Consider the following 16661-nt stretch of genomic DNA (forward strand, 5'->3'; position numbering starts at 1 on the left):
GATAACAGTATAAATTTATTCGTCTGCGAAGTTGCACCGCTTGCAAGGCTAAAGAAAACTAGGTCAACAGAATTTATTACAGTTATCATTTTATGCGTAATAATAGGGTAAACGAGGGAATACATCACAGAAGCATCACAGAAGCAGAGACAGACAGGTGTCACATTAACATGTAATAGCGATTAACTGGGATAGGTGACATATGGTAACTGCCAGCAGGCTCAACTTTCTGCACTTGTTCCGAAGGAGCCGCTTGCTTAGCGTCAGCCCTTTTCTTCGCAGCTTCCCTCGCCTGCTGTTCAAGGTTCGCCGCCAACCTCTCAACTTCGCGAAGATCTCGTTGGGCTTCTAGCAATAGCACAGCGTATTTTTCTTGTAACTGGACATCTTTCAGATTCTGCACCTGGTGGGTAAGTATGTTTACATCTTGCATGCGATCAATGATTTCACCCTCCAGCATATTTCGCTGCTGCGTAAAAGATTTGTAAAGCTGAAGATAAAACTCTTGCCGTGACACTAATTGTGTGCTTGCTGAGGGGGTAGCTTCATATTGTTGCACAGTCTGTTGCTTCTTCCTAATTGTAGTTTTCTTTAACTTCTTTGGTAGCATTGCCGTCAGAGTCAGATTAACTAGCTTGGCTGTAGCATTCTCTTTGATGGAGTTCCATATCACTTTCAAATTATTGTAGGTGTGCGTACGTTTCTGTCTCCAATCGTATATTCTCTCCGCAATCTCTCCCTTCATCTCTAGTGTTAGTCGATGAAATTGATACCTCAGGCACATATCATTGGCACTAATAATCGCGTCCGCCTGATCTAGCATGTCTATAGCGTGGTTGAACGCGGCTAACTGCTGCTCCAACTTGCTCATTTTGCGCTGCTCAAGTAGTTTCTTCTGGTATGTCTTTCTCCGATGATCCAATATAGTCAAAAACTTCCTTGCAGTTTCATTCTGCTCAAAATACGTCACATGCCGAGACTCTAATTTTCTGATACTTGCGAACAAGTCCGCTGCTTGTTCCAACTTTTTTTGACTTTCGTCGGAACCCCATCCGAGATATAGAGCCTGCCGAATCACCATAAAGTGGTTTCCGCACAGGACCGTCAGATCATCTGGGAGCTCAGCCGCCTGGAGAAGGTTGTCGTCATAATTCTCGTACTTCTCCCTTTGTTTGAGCTTTTTCTTGGCAAGCTGCGAAGGTTCGAGTTGGGGAAAGTTAAGTTCCCGCCGAGGCGGATCTTCTGGTAGCAAACCTTTCCAGATCTTCAATTTGACAGCTCCGATGTCGCTTTCGCAGCGCGCCTTACTCAGTGTTTGTTCACGCTCGAGATAGAACTGCTCAGCTTCTGAAAGCCGGTAGGTCGTTGCTGGCACGAAGTCGTGCGCATGAGGTGTAAGTGCGTTGCGCTGCTTGGTTATGTTCAGATTGTCTTCCCGCAGCGGTTGCTCTTCAAGGTCTGGTAGCGACCGCTGTTTGGATTTAACAGGCGACTTTTTCTTGAATTCTAACTGTGACTTCTGTTTATACTTCTTGTATCCTAATGGCGATAGTGATGACTTCTTCGACTTTGCCAGTGATTTCTTATTGTAATCTGTTGACTTCTTTTCGTGTGCTGCTGGCGACTTCTTGCTATACTCCGATGGAGAACTTTCGTCGCCTTCTAATGGTAGCTTCTCCTTGCACTCCAACCGCAACTTGTCATTCGTCGTTTTGAATTCTGATGGCAATTTCTCTCCGTATTCTGGTAGAGATTTCTCTTCGGACTCTGAATTAGACTTCTCATTGCACACTGGACGCATCTTCGTTTTTGGTTCTTCCACTAGTTGTTCCGACTGGAAGTCCTTGTTTGAGCTCGTCTGAAAATCCTGATGTACCGCTCTTGACATGCCTGGTGACCGTGATTCGGCAGCAGTCAACTGATCTGAAGTGTGTGATGACCATTCGTCTGGCAAAGATTGCTCGGTAAAAGACCAATCGTCTTTTTCGTCCTCTGACAACCCCAGAGATCTGTGTGTGTCTTGCGTCGGCTGGTCATCAGACTGCTCCCAGAAAATCTCGAGTTGCTTCCACTTTTTATGCCTGGAGCCATGTTTTGAGAGAGAGGACTGCCTTTTGGGCAAAGCAAGTTGATCCCAATCCAAGGGCCTTGTCGACAATTCCGAGGCACTGCGATTCTGCTGTAGATACTCCTCTTCTGAGTTTTCCTCACTAGGGCTATTCTCGTTAAACTCGTGGCCCTTGTCAAGTCGTACGTCAGCCGGGACCTGGGTAAACGGCCAGAGCTGATTCGATGCCACTCGTGCTGGCGAATGCTCCGTGTCTTCTTGAGCTTGATGCTGAGTCATTTTACTGGACCGGAATATGGCTGGCGCATGAGCCATATAACAAAGATAGCTATTATTGGGTATGATTGTATATCTGCCTGGCGTAGGTGTCGTTCACTGACCTTTTGGGACCTAACCCAGACACGGATGATAGCCTCTGGGCCCACTCCTGGCGGCCCGGGTTAAGATGAAACGCGGGTAAATACGCTCAGTCGAACTAGGTATAACTTACCATATAGTTATTGATATATTTTTGGGATTTTTTTGGAAGCGGATTATACAGAACTGCGGCGAGTTAAAGGCCAACGGACACCTCGAGGCAGTTGCATGGATGTTGATTGTTGGTATCATCATCATTATTATTGTTGTTGTTGTTGTGGATGTTTGCATATCTGCTGGGGCGAGTTGCTATATAGTAGTGTCGCACAAGTTTTTGCTATAAGGGACGAGTAATTAGTTACCCGGAGGACCCTGGTTCAGGCACGCACAGGCACGGTAACGCAGGTCCCATTTAAACTATACCGAATAAAGCATATAACTTGCCGAATATGGTGTAGACTGTAAAAGTCTCGTGGGCATACAAACGCGGACCTCCTCCTTTGTGGTTTCACGACCGTTTCAGGCGCTTTGCTTCTCTACAAATCCCCGGCCTGGCCTGCGCTAGTATCAGCAAACCCGGCGGAAGAAAATTACAACGCCCATCGCGATATTGTGATCGTGACATCAATTTATCTCGTCCTTTCAGTTCCTCAACTTACAATTTCTCCCGTTCTGTTTACGAACTCAGGGTGCTTTGAGCACCTGCCCAAGCGACGCTTCCGTATCAGTCTTGCCAGTCAGTTGCCGTGTCCTCATTCCTGAGTGCGCGAGAGCATGGCCGTATTGTTACCGCATCTTCCACCTGTCGGCTCGCCTCTCCGCTCGCCGCCTGCCATGGCTTCTGCTTCCACCACCGCTCTCTCGAGCCCGACGTCGTCCGTGTTCTCTGACTCAAACAGTCTTCTAGACGAGATAAGGTATATTGCTCGCTTAGCCATGTTTTATGGTGGAATAACTAACACAACTTCTACAGGCACTGGGATGAGTCGAAAGTCGCTGAGTGGTTACGTTCGGTCAACTGCGCCAAATACATTCGATTGTTTGAAGGTAAGTCCCTGTCGTAGTCCATCCATCCTGCATGCCGTTTAATCCATCTCCAGAAAACCATATCAACGGCGAAGCTCTTTTGGAAGTCGATCAGAACGTTGTCAAAGAGCTCGGAATCACCAAAGTTGGCGACAGAGTACGACTGTTTGTGGCCATCAAAGCTCTTCGAAACAAATGCTACGCAACAGCTCGCAAGAACAAGTCTCCACTAGCGCAGCAGGATCAATCGTCAATCTCGCCGTTTGCTTCACAGTTCTCCGCACTCTCCCCTAGCCTCTCTAATACCCGACCAGAATCCCCAATCGATCCGTCATACAATCATGGTACTCGGAATGCGCAGTCGCCGGCATTCCCGCCATCATCACAACCTACAACTTCGCAGTCAAAGCTCGGACTTAGCGCAACTTCGTCAAATCTGACCTCGCGCTCCTTCTCACAGACCTCGGTCGCACCGACCGCACAGCCATCCGAGCCCCTGAAACAGAACGTGGTCAAGTTCATATTTCAGCAGGGCTACACTAAAACAGTCGACATCAGCGGGTGCTTCAACGCCGAGTCAATCATAAAAAAGGGAATCCGAAAGTTCGGATCGAAGGATCAGGCCGGGAATTGGACTGTCTACGTGACAACAGACACAGGTTCGGCGCGCAAAGTTGAGGATATGGAACTTGTTGCTATTTGCCACACTGCCGAACGACTAGAACGAGAGCGGTTAATATTAGTGCGCGCTGGGCAGGTTCCGTCCACTGAAGGGTATCAGAAGTCAATTCAGATTGCGCGAGAGCAGCTGGCTAGAGAGGTGCCGCAGCGGCCAGGAACATACATCGAAAGTACCGATGACCGGATATCAAACTTACGTGGCTCTTTAGTAGGCAATCAATCAACACCGCAACTTCCGCCGCCTCCTCGACGAAACCACGCTGACGAAAGTTCGGATAGCTCGATTAGGAAAACCATGCGAAATTTCTTTGGGCAGCGACCGCCAAGTGAGCTTATCTCCTCCAATCTTGCAGAGTACTTTCCTGGTCACCAGAGTAGGGTGCTGGAGCAGACGGTGCGGAATTCTATCCGGCGCTCGAAACGGATTTCGGGAATGTCGAAGCGGATATCTGTTGCTACTACTGCCTCCTATGCTAGCTCGAATCGTGAGTCGTTACCGCCCGTTCCGACTGTCGGTGAGACCTGGCTGAGTGCCGGGACCGCCCAACAGCCTGTTCAACAGCAGAACACGGGTGGAAGCGGTCGCAAATCCACTTTACTAACGTCATCTCCACCATCACGAACATCGTCAACATTTAGGCGGATAGGCGCGCATCGGAGTACGAACAGCGGGGCATCTTCGATCCTTGCGGACGATGACTCTGATATCCGCCGGTCTTCTATCGAAGGGCCACCAGTTGATGAGGAGGACCTGTATGCACGACAGGTCAGTTATTCAACGACCAGCCGTCCATTCTCGGTCTTTTCTCGCGCCGACACTGTCAGCAGCGCGCTTTCGGATAATAACTCTTACATCGAAGTTGACAATGTCGAGGACATACCGGAGGAGATGTCAGATGCGGAATATGATGCTCATGAAATTGACGGCGGTCCAACGCGATGGATCAAAGGCGCGTTAATTGGATCCGGCTCTTTCGGCAGCGTCCTACTAGGTTTGAACGCTCTAACTGGCGAGCTCATGGCTGTTAAGCAGGTTGAGATGACCAAGAATGATAAGCAGGGCGATCCGGCTAGGAAGAAGGCTATGATTGACGCTCTGCAGCGTGAGATTCAGTTACTTCGAGACTTGCACCACGAAAACATCGTGCAGTACCTTGGATCAAACTCTGATGGGCAGTATCTTAATATTTTCTTGGAGTACGTCCCTGGCGGATCTGTTGCGGCTTTGTTGAATAACTACGGGCCGTTCGAGGAGCCTCTCATTCGCACATTTGTGCGGCAGATTTTGTGCGGGTTGAGTTACCTTCACGACAAGGATATTATTCACCGAGATATCAAGGGCGCCAACGTCTTGGTTGACAACAAAGGCAAGATCAAAATTTCTGACTTTGGTATCTCTAAGCGTGTGGAAGCCGGCCTGCTTTCGAACAATCAGCATCACCGTCCATCACTTCAGGGTTCAGTTTACTGGATGGCGCCAGAAGTTGTCAAGCAGACTTCGTATACACGCAAGGCAGATATATGGTCATTAGGCTGTCTCATCGTCGAGATGTTCACTGGTACTCATCCGTTCCCCGAATTTTCGCAGATGCAAGCACTCTTCAAAATCGGCACGCTCTGCTCACCAGAGATTCCCAAAGAATCGACAACCGAGGCAAATGAGTTCTTATCGCGCACATTCGAACTTGATCACGAGAAACGGCCTACAGCACAGGAACTCTTGCTACACCCGTTCCTCAGTCCGATAGTTTCCGGTCGCGCTGCAAAATCCACTTCGCAAGGAGGTGCAATGGCGGATGGGTTGGCTGCTGCAGCACAAATGTAAAGTAAAATTGTATAATGATCCTTTTTTTTGTTTTGCTTTGATTGACGGTTAATGAATATTAAGGTGGTATGCTCCTATTAATTAATAATAATTTATGTGGCATCGTTTGTTTGATGTTATTTAATAACGCATTTCGGATATGAAAAGTGATTTGATTATGCTTGCTAGAGTCTGCATGTTGTACAGGTAAATTTCTGGGTCTTAATTTGTTTTGTATATTTGTTACTTGTCAGTTACAATTCATTGCGTACGATAGTTTTTGCTAGCGGTTTGTTTCTTTGCAAGAGCAAGATGATTATTGAATCGCTTAAATTAGATAAAATTGATAATTGCGTTTCACACGCGGGCGTGATGTTCGATAGTATCAATCATTTTTGGCAAGCCCTTGTTGGTATCATAGCCCGTTACCATCTTTTTTGTGCCAAGTCCATGAGACACGCCGCAATGACATAATACTGCTCCATGGTCACGAACGAGGTCACACGGCAAGATTTACCTTCAGCAAAGGGGTTTGTACTAGTCACAAGGTCCAGGCAACAAAACGCGGCGGGGGGGGGGGGGGGGGGTTAGTACCGGTCAGGCGACTGACTGGGTGACACGTTCAGGTCGCCGGAGAATAGATAGCACAGAAGTATTAAACCTTGGTATTTACAGCAGCAGCAGCAAAGTTTAGAAATAAGATATTAAATATACAGAAGGTTTGCAAAGTCCATTTGAAGGATATATGGTATTACTCCTGCTGCGACATATTCGGTAACTGTCGTGTCGGATACGTGTGCCTGAGATCTTGTACGTTGGAACGGCTAAAGGCCGGAATATTCTTAGTTTTACACTTCGGGTGATCTTCATACTATCTGTTAGTCACTGTATTTTCTCAACGTTCGACAGATCCCACCAACTCAATGGTCATGGCGACGGATTCTACAATAATGCTTGCCAACGCACACGCCCCGAACAGTAATATTGCTGTGGTCGAGTACGTCGAAAATGACGAAGACGAAGACTTCAACATCAATCATATTTCGGACAACGAATTCGAGGACGAGGCGACTGCGAATCATGGCAAATTGCATGTCGGAACCGCTGGAATGGCGTCTAGCGTCGCAAATTTGTCAAACACTATCCTTGGTGAGTTTGGTTAAGGAACTATGTGGCGTGTGGCGAGAAGATGTAAAGAAGTAGTATTGATGAAATTATCTAGGAGCGGGTGTTCTGGCAATGCCGTACGCTTTGAAGAACGACGGCGTGTTTCTGGGATTCCTTGTGATACTTGTATCCGGATTTACAGCAGGCGCGGGCTTATACTTGCAATACCGTTGCTCACGGTACCTAGACCGCGGCATGGCTTCATTCTTCGCCATCGCGCAAAAAACGTACCCGTCTCTTGCCGCGCTGTTCGACACTGCAATCGCGATTAAATGCTTTGGAGTAGGCGTGTCCTACCTCATTATTATTGGGGACCTAATGCCACAAGTTATCGCTGATTTCTTTTTCGCGGACGGAAACGTAGGGGACACGATTTTCGTCTCAAGACGGTTCTGGATCTCGTGTTTCATGGTAGCGTTAATTCCGTTATGTTTTCTACGACGACTGGATTCGTTGAAATATACGTCCGTGATCGCGTTGCTCGCGATCGGGTATTTGGCAGTCTTGGTCGTCGGACACTGGTTAGTGGGCGATACGATCTCATACCGCGGCACAATTTCTATCGGCCCGCCCTCGCTCTCCGGCGTACTTTCGACACTGCCGATCATCATTTTCGGATTCACTTGCCATCAAAACATGTTTTCGATTGTGAACGAGTTAAGAGATAACCGTCCCACGAACATACTGTTTATTATCTTCTCGTCGATCGGGTCCGCGATTATTTTGTACACGTTGGTCGGGTTAACTGGTTATCTATCTTACGGCGACAATGTCGGCGGCAACATCATTGGCATGTATGCAAGCTCGTTTTCGTCAGCCGTTGGGCGCGCCGCGATTGTGGTTCTCGTTCTATTTTCGTACCCGTTGCAGTGTCACCCATGTCGCGCGTCGCTTGACCACATCTACACGCATTTTATCTTGCAGTCCAGCGTATCGCCGGTGCGGTCGGGAATCCAAAAGACGTCGATTCCGAAGCGGAGATTTGTGGTGGTTACCAGCGGGATCATAGTGTTCTCTTATATCGCCGCTATGACCGTCTCGTCCTTAGAAACCGTTCTCGCGTTCGTGGGCGCGACGGGGTCGACGTCGATATCGTTTATTCTACCCGGCATTTTCGGATATAAACTGTTAGGATCACCTTACCACGTGCCAATTCCGGATGTCACAGACGACGACGAGACGCTGGAGTCTGGTGAGACTGGTTTGCGGCAAGCAGTTCGACTTGTGACGCCCGAGTTTGATGACTGGGATGGGGAACGCGAGATAGTGAGGGACCTTGATGGCGAGGGGTATATAATCAAGTATGCTAGTTTGGCGCTAGCTGGCTGGGGCATTTTTATTATGGTTGTTTGTTTGGGGACGAATATCTGGTTGTTGAGGCATGCCAGTGATTGATCTATTGCTGCATAGGTTTGGGGGGGATTGTAAATAGTTTATGGAAAGTTTTTGCAAGGTGGTGGTTGTTGGGCATGGTGGTTATACATTTGGGTTCCGAACTTTCTAGATGTAGTTTTAATTGGATTGCGTTACTAAAGACGAGATATTGGAAAATAATTAATCTAATCTAATGATTCGCTAGATAAAATACAAAGAAATTACGCCAACTTTTATGCTATTTCTCCGGATTTTTCACGTCAAATTTTTGCTACTCTATATTTCTCTTCAAGGCATCCACGACCTCCTGCTGCCCCGCGATCTTACTCTCCATATCTGCTACTTTTTCTTCCCATGCATTGTAAATCTCGACCTCAGCGGCGTCTATTGCCGCTCTCGCAGCATCATGGACATCTCGTTGGAATGCAGAGACGAGGGCGTCCCATTTCGATTGCACTGCTTTGAAGCCCAAAACTAATGCAAGTAGCGCGAGTCCTGACATCGAGTACCCTGTGTACCCAAACCAGTACCACCCCGCGGTAGCAAGTAAAGCCACAGGTAGTTGTGTCAATAGAAACGTTGAAACAATAAGTCGTTGCGCGTCAGCATGTAATGTCGTCAACAAAACATCCTTCACGTCTCGTTTCGCTTCGGCAATACTAGTCCCGATCTTGTCGATCTTTTCTTGAATAGCGGACGTCTGGAATACGGATGTGGATAACGACACGGTCGACCGCACCGTCGGTGCCGTACTCAGTCTACCGAGTACAAAGACTAAAGCTCGCTCTGCGGTCGGTAGGAAATTCCTCTGGACCGTGCGCTCGCCGATGTCGTCTTTCAAATCGTCTACGACCCAGTATAGTTTCCACCACGTCGACTCCCTCACGAAAGATTCCAGGCCCGGGACTAGGACGTCCCGAAGCTCGGTGTGGGCTGCCTGGGCCCAGTTTTTGCGGGCAGCGACAATGTCGCGGACGTCGTCGCCCTCTGCCGGTGTTCGAAGACTGGTGTCGACGTATGATTTTGACGCGCGGACGTAGTCTTCGCAGGTCTTTATGACTGTCTTGACGAGATTGCGAAATAAAGTGTCGCGGTCGGTCAGGATTTTGGAGAGTGTTGTTAAATTTGACTTTTGCGCCCAGTCGTCGTCAGAAAGTAACAAAGATTCCGCGGTTTTCGTCGAAATGACGATTGCTGAACTTGAAATATTTTGAGTATCAATTGGTATCGACGGTAGATCGAGAATACGTTGAGTAGGGATTATTGTCTCCGGTAATCGCTCTGTCAACGACGGTATGCTGTCTGATATGTATAAATGGAGATGGCAAGATTCGTATATATCTTCATGCGATTCGGGAGTGCGCACGCTTTCTAGGAATGTGATATTATGTTTTAGTAAGAATGACGACGGTACGCCAAACATTTGTATGAAGTTTGTGACTGTTTCCGATAATTGCTGGTAGCCCCTAAGAATTGTCAGTCTTATTATTCGACCACTAGTATGAGTATGCGAGACAACGTACTGTACTCGAGAGTCTTTTCCTAGTGTCCGCGCCTTAACCGCATCGTGCCATTCGAGCTCGTTTGCTGCTAGTTTCGAATAAGGCAAGGGCATTCCCAGCAACAATAGAGAGTCCAACACCCGCTTCGTCTCCATCCGGTCCGTGTCTAATGGAATAACTAACCAACGAATACTCAGCAAACTAACCCAATGCATCATTATATTTGATAATAAGACCTACTGGCGATTTTTGTAGGGTAGAGCGGATCAGTTGACGCGAGCGCAAGAGCAGCGCGAGCGTGGAGGCTGCCGAGTGAAGGGAAGCGTTTTTGGACAGCAGAGAGCGCTGTCCGCAGTGCAGCGACTGGCGGCATGTAGACTAGTGCAATTGCGACTGCGGGTCGCGATGTGAATTGTTTGCTTTTTTGTGCTGTACTGTAATTGCTGCGCTGTTATTATTATATCATAGTATTATACAAGTTGGCGCGTAAAAGAGGTTGGCACGTGATCTAGCGAAACAATCGTAAAGCGGATGCGCCATAACAGTGGCAACGTTGATAGCTTCTAATCGGTCTTGGGAAACACCGAGGATCCGCTGTCGCGTAGCACAAAAAGTGAGCCTCGGTTGGTTCCGTGGTCAGTAGCGTGAGAGTAGTACAGAAAAGGGCAAATGGAGTGTGCCGAGGCAGAATTGGAGAATGACAACGGCCGTTGTTCGTCAAAAATCGTGTATTCTTCGCTGTGACGAAATCGACTGGATTTGTTGGGCCGCAGACGCGGAACACACCGAATCGTAGGCAAGCACGAGCAGCACGAGCGCAAGTCAGGCCTTGTTTTGGTGACCAGAATGCGGGACACTGCGCGGCTCCCCACGTTTTCTCTCAGTACTATTAACTTTTTTGTGCGGGCAGATGACCTGGCACGCGGGCGCTTTCCGCCGGGAAGACCCAGAATAAAGCCGCCTTTCACACGTTCACGAAGGGTCGCAAGCTCAAATAATGTATATGGCGGACCAATCTCACGTAGGATCGGTTCGTCCTCTTGCTCAGGGTGCTTGCTGCCTGTCTCCATCACCATCACAGCAACTACTCCATCATCATCATCATCAGCACCAGCACCAGCACCACCAACTTCGACATGGCAGCAGACACGCCCCGCTTGTTGCCAGACGGCAGATTGTCTATCCACGCCCTCTGTCTGCCGGAAAACGTCCCGCTTGAACCACATCCTCAAGCCCCCTACTACGACGCAGACTCTACTAACACTCCGCTATCGGCATACTCCTCCAACACAACCGCATACACATCTTCCGCCGACGATGATGAGACAATGTCCTTCACCTCCGGCTTGTCCATTGACGACCCCGACGTGCGTCTCGCCGCAGAGGCTCTTGAGGATCTTCGCTGTGGTATGTATCGGTGTCACATTTCGCATCGCACTGTCACGATCCAGCATCCTGCACAAGCAGCATAATCGAAGAGGAGGAATCGAGGATATTGTATTCAATCGATCTGTTGCACATAAGAGCTTTCGTGGCTGTAAAGAATTGCTCAATCTGCAATTCATCATGTTTTTGGCGGTGTATGGCGGCGGCGTTTCACGTGCAACTTTTGGGGTTCCTCAGCGCGGCCATGCCATATATGCCGACAGCTTCCCCAACTAGCACCTATACTTTTGTTTAGCTTCATTTGCTGCTTGCAAAAAGTGTATATGCATGTACTGGAGTGGTTGATCTACGTCAATAGTATATGCCGTGGCAACGCTACCCATATATTCACTGGCACAACCGTCTCTCTTTCACATGGACCGTGTGTTACGCCTGCTACTTTCACCGCCGCCAAAGCCGACATATTTCCTAGTTTTGTCTCTCTCTCTTCACGAAGCTTGGCTGCCTCTTTTGCTCCTCCTTGATACCGTTCGCTTGTGTGGTAGTGCATACGGGTCACTGCCTTGCGACAACTCCTGTTCGCATTTCATCTGCTAACGCGCTCATTAGAATACGCAACCGACAAACAATCTACTCCCGAGCAGACACGGCAACCATCCTCCGAGTCCGAACATCGTTCCCAACCACAAAGCGAGCTATTCAACCGCATGTCGAACTACACTCTTGTTTCCTCCGCTGTCAAGGCGTACGAGTCTGGAAAATCCTATTCCCGCGGGTTCAAGTATGGTGCTGAGATGGTCGAGTCTGTCGCGCGGCCTGTCGTGAGAAGGTTCGAACCACTGGAGGGCTTCGCCCTACGGCAACTTGATCGGCTTGAACGAAAGTCTACCTCGTCGGATATCGAGAAACAAGCGCCTCTGTCGCCGCGGACTCAGGTCGATGTCACTCAGTCCCCGTCGTCGTCGCGGTGGCACGCTGTCATCACCAATGCGTCCGGGCTTACAGTTGCCATGTCGGACGAGTCGCTGAAAAGCTTGCGATATTGTCTGCAGTGGCTCAAATACGCCAATTCACATCTCACGAAAGCTGTCGACACGCTCCAAGCTCTCCTCGAGGAACAGCAGCAGCGGTCCCAGCAAACACTTCCTCTCACCCAATCGACTGACGCGTCATCGAGCGCTTCAGCGTCACAACAACAGCAAAGACGGTCACAATTACTTGCAAAAGTAGCCGCGACAAAGGCCGATATTGTAGCAACAATCAAGAAAGTCGTTGGTGTAGTGTCAACATATGCCGGGGCTGCGCTGCCCGAACCTGCCCGATCGCACGTTCGTGGATATCTGCTCATTCTGCCGTCGCGCTGGGCCCAGGCGTCGTCGGCGCTACCTGACAGTCGGAGGAATACAGCAGACAGGCAGGATGAGTCGTCCGATCGTGAACACGCGAACCGCGTCATTGTCCTTGCGTCAGAGGCTTTGCAAATGCTCGGCGGTGTCATGCACGTTGTGGGTGACACACTCGACAGAGCTGAAGGCTGGTGCGACCGGATGGGCCGACGACAGCCCGGTGCAGCAGAGTCCATGGAAGATGTCAAGATGGAGGATGAGAGTGCAGGTGAGGGTCCGTACAGCAAGTCTGCCGCGGAACCGGGAATTATGTATGAGCGTCAGGATTTTGATCAAGACCAGGATGTTGTTATGAGTGGATAATATCTGCGTTATGGTGCAAATAGTGAACTGTTTGTGTATTTAAAATGGATATTTGCTATATCTTTTTAATCGCTGGTTTTTTAAATGTCAATACGGCCTTGGGTATTATGTTCTTGTTTTTGTAAAGGCGCGACGGGAATGTGCTTTTGTTTCTATTGTTTTCATGTTGATGAACGTTGTTTATGACTTTGAAATGTGGCACTACAGTTATGTATTAATAAAGTAGTTAATGCCATCCAACTGTCTAAATTTTAAGTATAAAAGATGCACGGTCTAAATTACAGCTCTTGCCCGGTTTGTTCCTTCCATTTTAAATATTCCGCATGTAGCTTCTGCTGCGCATCATACTCTTTCTGTAATTTCTTTCTCCGACTCTTGGCGAGTTCCCCACCATTCTTATCATGTGTCGGCACTCCATTGTCATCCCAAGCGCTAAACTCGTCGGAGTTACTAAACATCTTCGCCGGATCCAGCGTTCCTTTCACGAGCCGTTCACGCAATTTCCGCTCTTCTCCCTCTTTGGCCCTTTGCTTCCGTTCAACCTTCGCTTTTTCTTTCGCCTCTTTGTCAGCTTTTTGTGCGAGCAGCTCGGATTTGTCGACAAATTTGATTAGCGCGCTTTGTGACCCTTCACGGTCATCTAGGGACACGCCTAATTCGAGTAGGTCTTCATCACGAACACGGTCGCTCGCCTGCAAGAACTCAGAATATGGCGCCTTGGCAATCGCCTTAAGTCTAATTTCATCGCGGTAGGTCGACAACGCTTTCAAGTACGGCATCGCGATGTCCTGCGCCGATACCCCGTCCGCATTCTCCGCCGACCCAGACGACCACCCGATCGCGTCTTCCTGCCCGTCAAAACCAAAAACCGACAGAATCCGGGTTATCCATCGCGCAACTTCTGTCAGGGCCGGGATGCTTGCTTCTGCTTTGGTCGCCGAGATATACACATTCGCTTTTGCCACGAGCGAACTTATGGTCTGCAACGCCTGTGGCGTGGACAAGTTGTCGCACAAAGCGGCATGCACGTCAGTTTGCGCACTTTCGAGGTCTTTGAAAAGTTGTCGTTCGAGCTGGCCGAAGCGCTGTGGCACATGCACGCCTTTCTTGACCTCCACCATCTCATCGGAAATCATCGCCCGCACAACCGCAAAGAAATTATTTAACGTAGTCTCAAACGTTTTGACTTCTTTAATCAAACCTTCTTTGAAATCAAGTGAGTTATTCCACTGCGTGAGCGCGAACACGAGACGTATCTGTCGCGCGGAATATTTTTCGAGTGCGTCGCCTATTGTGATGAAGTTTTTCAAGCTCTTGCTCATTTTCAAGCCCTCGATGTGTAAATGGCCAGGGTGAAGAAAATAATTGACCCATTGCTTACACTCATGGTACGCTTCAGACTGTGCCAGTTCGTTGTCGTGGTGCGGGAACGCGAGATCGATGCCGCCGCTATGAATGTCCATTTGACTGCCTATCGTTTCGCTAGCCATGACCGAGCATTCGATATGCCATCCGGGCCTGCCTTTACCCCATGGTGACTCCCACTCAGGTTCACCAGGCTTACTCGCTTTCCACAGCGCGAAATCAAATGGCGATTTCTTGCCGTCAGCTGTAGTCTTAATGGACAGACTTCCCTCGCCCTCATCAATCAAATCTGTTTTGCCGCGACTCCATGGCTGTAGTTTCGCATACACATGTTTTCCTCCAGCCTCAAACGCCGCCGTGTCAAAATACACACTTGCCTGCGCTTCATAAGCGTACCCGTTGTCCACCATCTGCGCTACAAATGCCACAATCTGCGGCACGTATTCGGATACGCGCGTAACCAACGTTGGCGGCAACACTTTCAGAGCACGCATGTCCTCGTTGAAACGCTGCTCCCAGTACGCCGGCAAGTCCCTGAATATTGCCGGGTCGCGCACGCTCCCACCCTCCTCTTTATCCAGCAGCAAAATCAACACGTCTTTAGCTGCCTCGAGCGCTTCTTTGGAGGACCCGTCCGGATTTACGGAAACCGAGGAGATAGCACCGCAAGCGGCTTTCAAAGCGGAGAAATGCATGCTAAATTTCGGGTTTTCTTTTGCTTCGGTGGGAACATCGACTGAGGATGCCCACTCTGCAAACGCAGTTGGGGAAGATGTGGGCGCATCACGAAGGTTAGTTTCCGCGTAGAATTTCCAAGACGCAGTGATTTTGTCGAGAACGGATTGCGTGAGTGTAGGATTCTGCTCAACATACCGTTCGTACAGGTAATTCTGCCTGGCGCGGATAATGATCTAGATTTGTTAGTGCAGTCTGAAGAAGTGGTTAATAACACGAACCTTGTCGTCGATGTCTGTCACGTTCTGAACAAAAAAAACCTCGAATCCAAAGTAATCTCGCAAGATTCGTCGCGAAATATCAGTAGATACATAGTTTCTGTACGAGACAATCAGCACATCTCTGCCAACCACTTTCCTCTTTAAGTATATGCGCACCTAGCATGGCCCATATGTCCCGCATCGTAGACTGTCGGTCCGCAGCAGTACCATGTCACCCGTCGTTGGCTGATCGGTATAAACGGAGTCTTACACGGTTAGCACGATTTACACGTACACCAATCCCCTCTACCTCACCTTTGTTTTTGTAAGCGTGTTAAACAACTTCAATTCAGATGGCTTGCCCTCCGGTACATGCCATTCCGGCTGCTTGACTTTATTGTCTGCGGATGACGACATTCTAGCCAACCTTTTTCCCGACGTGGAAAATCGCTTGAGAGTGTCGTGCGTATCTTTGACGGCTAAAACTCCCGATGATCTCGGTCCCCGACTTGTACCAAAGTGACTGAGCTTCCTCCTAAATCTCGATACCGTTTCCGCGTTTGAGGCTGTAATACTAGCACGAGGGGATAAATACAATGTGATCAAGCTCGTCCTACAACCGGGCGACGTCATCCACTCCAAGCAGCGGGACCAACACAAAGCTATGTTATCCGATTATGAACCGAACAACGTCTCAGTTCGTGACTCACCCTCCGGCAGAGGTAATTAACAGACGACTAAAGACAATACGACTGAAATAAAAGAGTGGTCGGGATTTTGGGCCGTTGACTAAACACGATCAGGCAAACAAAAAAAGTTCCTGCCTTCTCGGTCGACTTGACTCATCGGCCCGATGCGTCCGCATGTGTCACTACGCAATTCCCGTGACTTGCTTTTTAACTATGGTGAGTCCCGACAATCGTACCCTGCCATAACAACTTTGTTATAGCATCACCAATCTTGCAGCTATAAGGCCAAAAATTAAATAATATGTTAGTCGCATTCAAAAATACGGATACTGGTATTGTTTTGTTTTTAAATAGAAAATTGAAAAAGTTGTACTTTAGTGAAAATCGACGGTACATTCGTCGTTTACTATGGAAGCATGAAATTTTTGGCAGCTAAACGTTACCCTACCTTTTAAATTGTTACCCTACATTTTCTAATTAGGTTAGCGTTGTTTTATATTAGGCAACTAGCATGCCTAATGAGGAAATATTGTGACGCGTCGGACTACGCGCCTTCGACAACACGTGAACCAGAACGCGTCATTAATCAACACATATC

General features: G+C 48.6%; 6 protein-coding genes across 6 annotated transcripts; 3 read left to right on the top strand and 3 right to left on the bottom strand.

Moving 5' to 3' along the window:
• Window positions 1-160: 160 nt before the first annotated feature.
• On the bottom strand, window positions 161-2347 carry V1513DRAFT_456399 (uncharacterized protein; the record flags this gene model as incomplete). Its single annotated transcript, XM_066899569.1, has 1 exon — window positions 161-2347. One exon carries the CDS (start codon window positions 2345-2347, stop codon window positions 161-163), a length of 2187 nt encoding a protein of 728 aa, XP_066756342.1.
• A 590-nt stretch (window positions 2348-2937) lies between these two features.
• On the top strand, window positions 2938-6103 carry V1513DRAFT_113597 (kinase-like domain-containing protein). Its single transcript, XM_066894131.1, has 3 exons — window positions 2938-3342; window positions 3399-3472; window positions 3526-6103. The coding sequence occupies exons 1-3, from the start codon at window positions 3200-3202 to the stop codon at window positions 5955-5957; spliced, it is 2649 nt and encodes an 882-aa protein (XP_066756343.1). The 5' UTR covers window positions 2938-3199; the 3' UTR covers window positions 5958-6103.
• Window positions 6104-6531: 428 nt separating this feature from the next.
• V1513DRAFT_436845 (transmembrane amino acid transporter protein-domain-containing protein) lies at window positions 6532-8713 on the top strand. The gene is made up of 2 exons (XM_066896835.1): window positions 6532-7085; window positions 7159-8713. Exons 1-2 carry the CDS (start codon window positions 6860-6862, stop codon window positions 8496-8498), a joined length of 1566 nt encoding a protein of 521 aa, XP_066756344.1. The 5' UTR covers window positions 6532-6859; the 3' UTR covers window positions 8499-8713.
• On the bottom strand, window positions 8624-10588 carry V1513DRAFT_113653 (uncharacterized protein). The gene is made up of 3 exons (XM_066894132.1): window positions 10220-10588; window positions 10001-10157; window positions 8624-9943 (listed from the first exon to the last, which is right to left on the bottom strand). The coding sequence occupies exons 1-3, from the start codon at window positions 10350-10352 to the stop codon at window positions 8749-8751; spliced, it is 1485 nt and encodes a 494-aa protein (XP_066756345.1). The 5' UTR covers window positions 10353-10588; the 3' UTR covers window positions 8624-8748.
• A 31-nt stretch (window positions 10589-10619) lies between these two features.
• Window positions 10620-13321, top strand: V1513DRAFT_436850 (transcription factor Opi1-domain-containing protein). Its single transcript, XM_066896836.1, has 2 exons — window positions 10620-11386; window positions 11975-13321. Exons 1-2 carry the CDS (start codon window positions 11116-11118, stop codon window positions 13072-13074), a joined length of 1371 nt encoding a protein of 456 aa, XP_066756346.1. The 5' UTR covers window positions 10620-11115; the 3' UTR covers window positions 13075-13321.
• A 31-nt stretch (window positions 13322-13352) lies between these two features.
• On the bottom strand, window positions 13353-15565 carry V1513DRAFT_456405 (tRNA synthetases class I (C) catalytic domain-containing protein; the record flags this gene model as incomplete). Its single annotated transcript, XM_066899570.1, has 3 exons — window positions 13353-15350; window positions 15396-15492; window positions 15552-15565. The coding sequence occupies 3 exons, from the start codon at window positions 15563-15565 to the stop codon at window positions 13353-13355; spliced, it is 2109 nt and encodes a 702-aa protein (XP_066756347.1).
• Between the last annotated feature and the right edge of the window lie 1096 nt (window positions 15566-16661).

Source organism: Lipomyces chichibuensis, assembly GCF_038497645.1.
Source record: "Lipomyces chichibuensis strain CBS 12929 unplaced genomic scaffold V1513scaffold_2, whole genome shotgun sequence".
NCBI lineage: Eukaryota > Fungi > Ascomycota > Lipomycetes > Lipomycetales > Lipomycetaceae > Lipomyces > Lipomyces chichibuensis.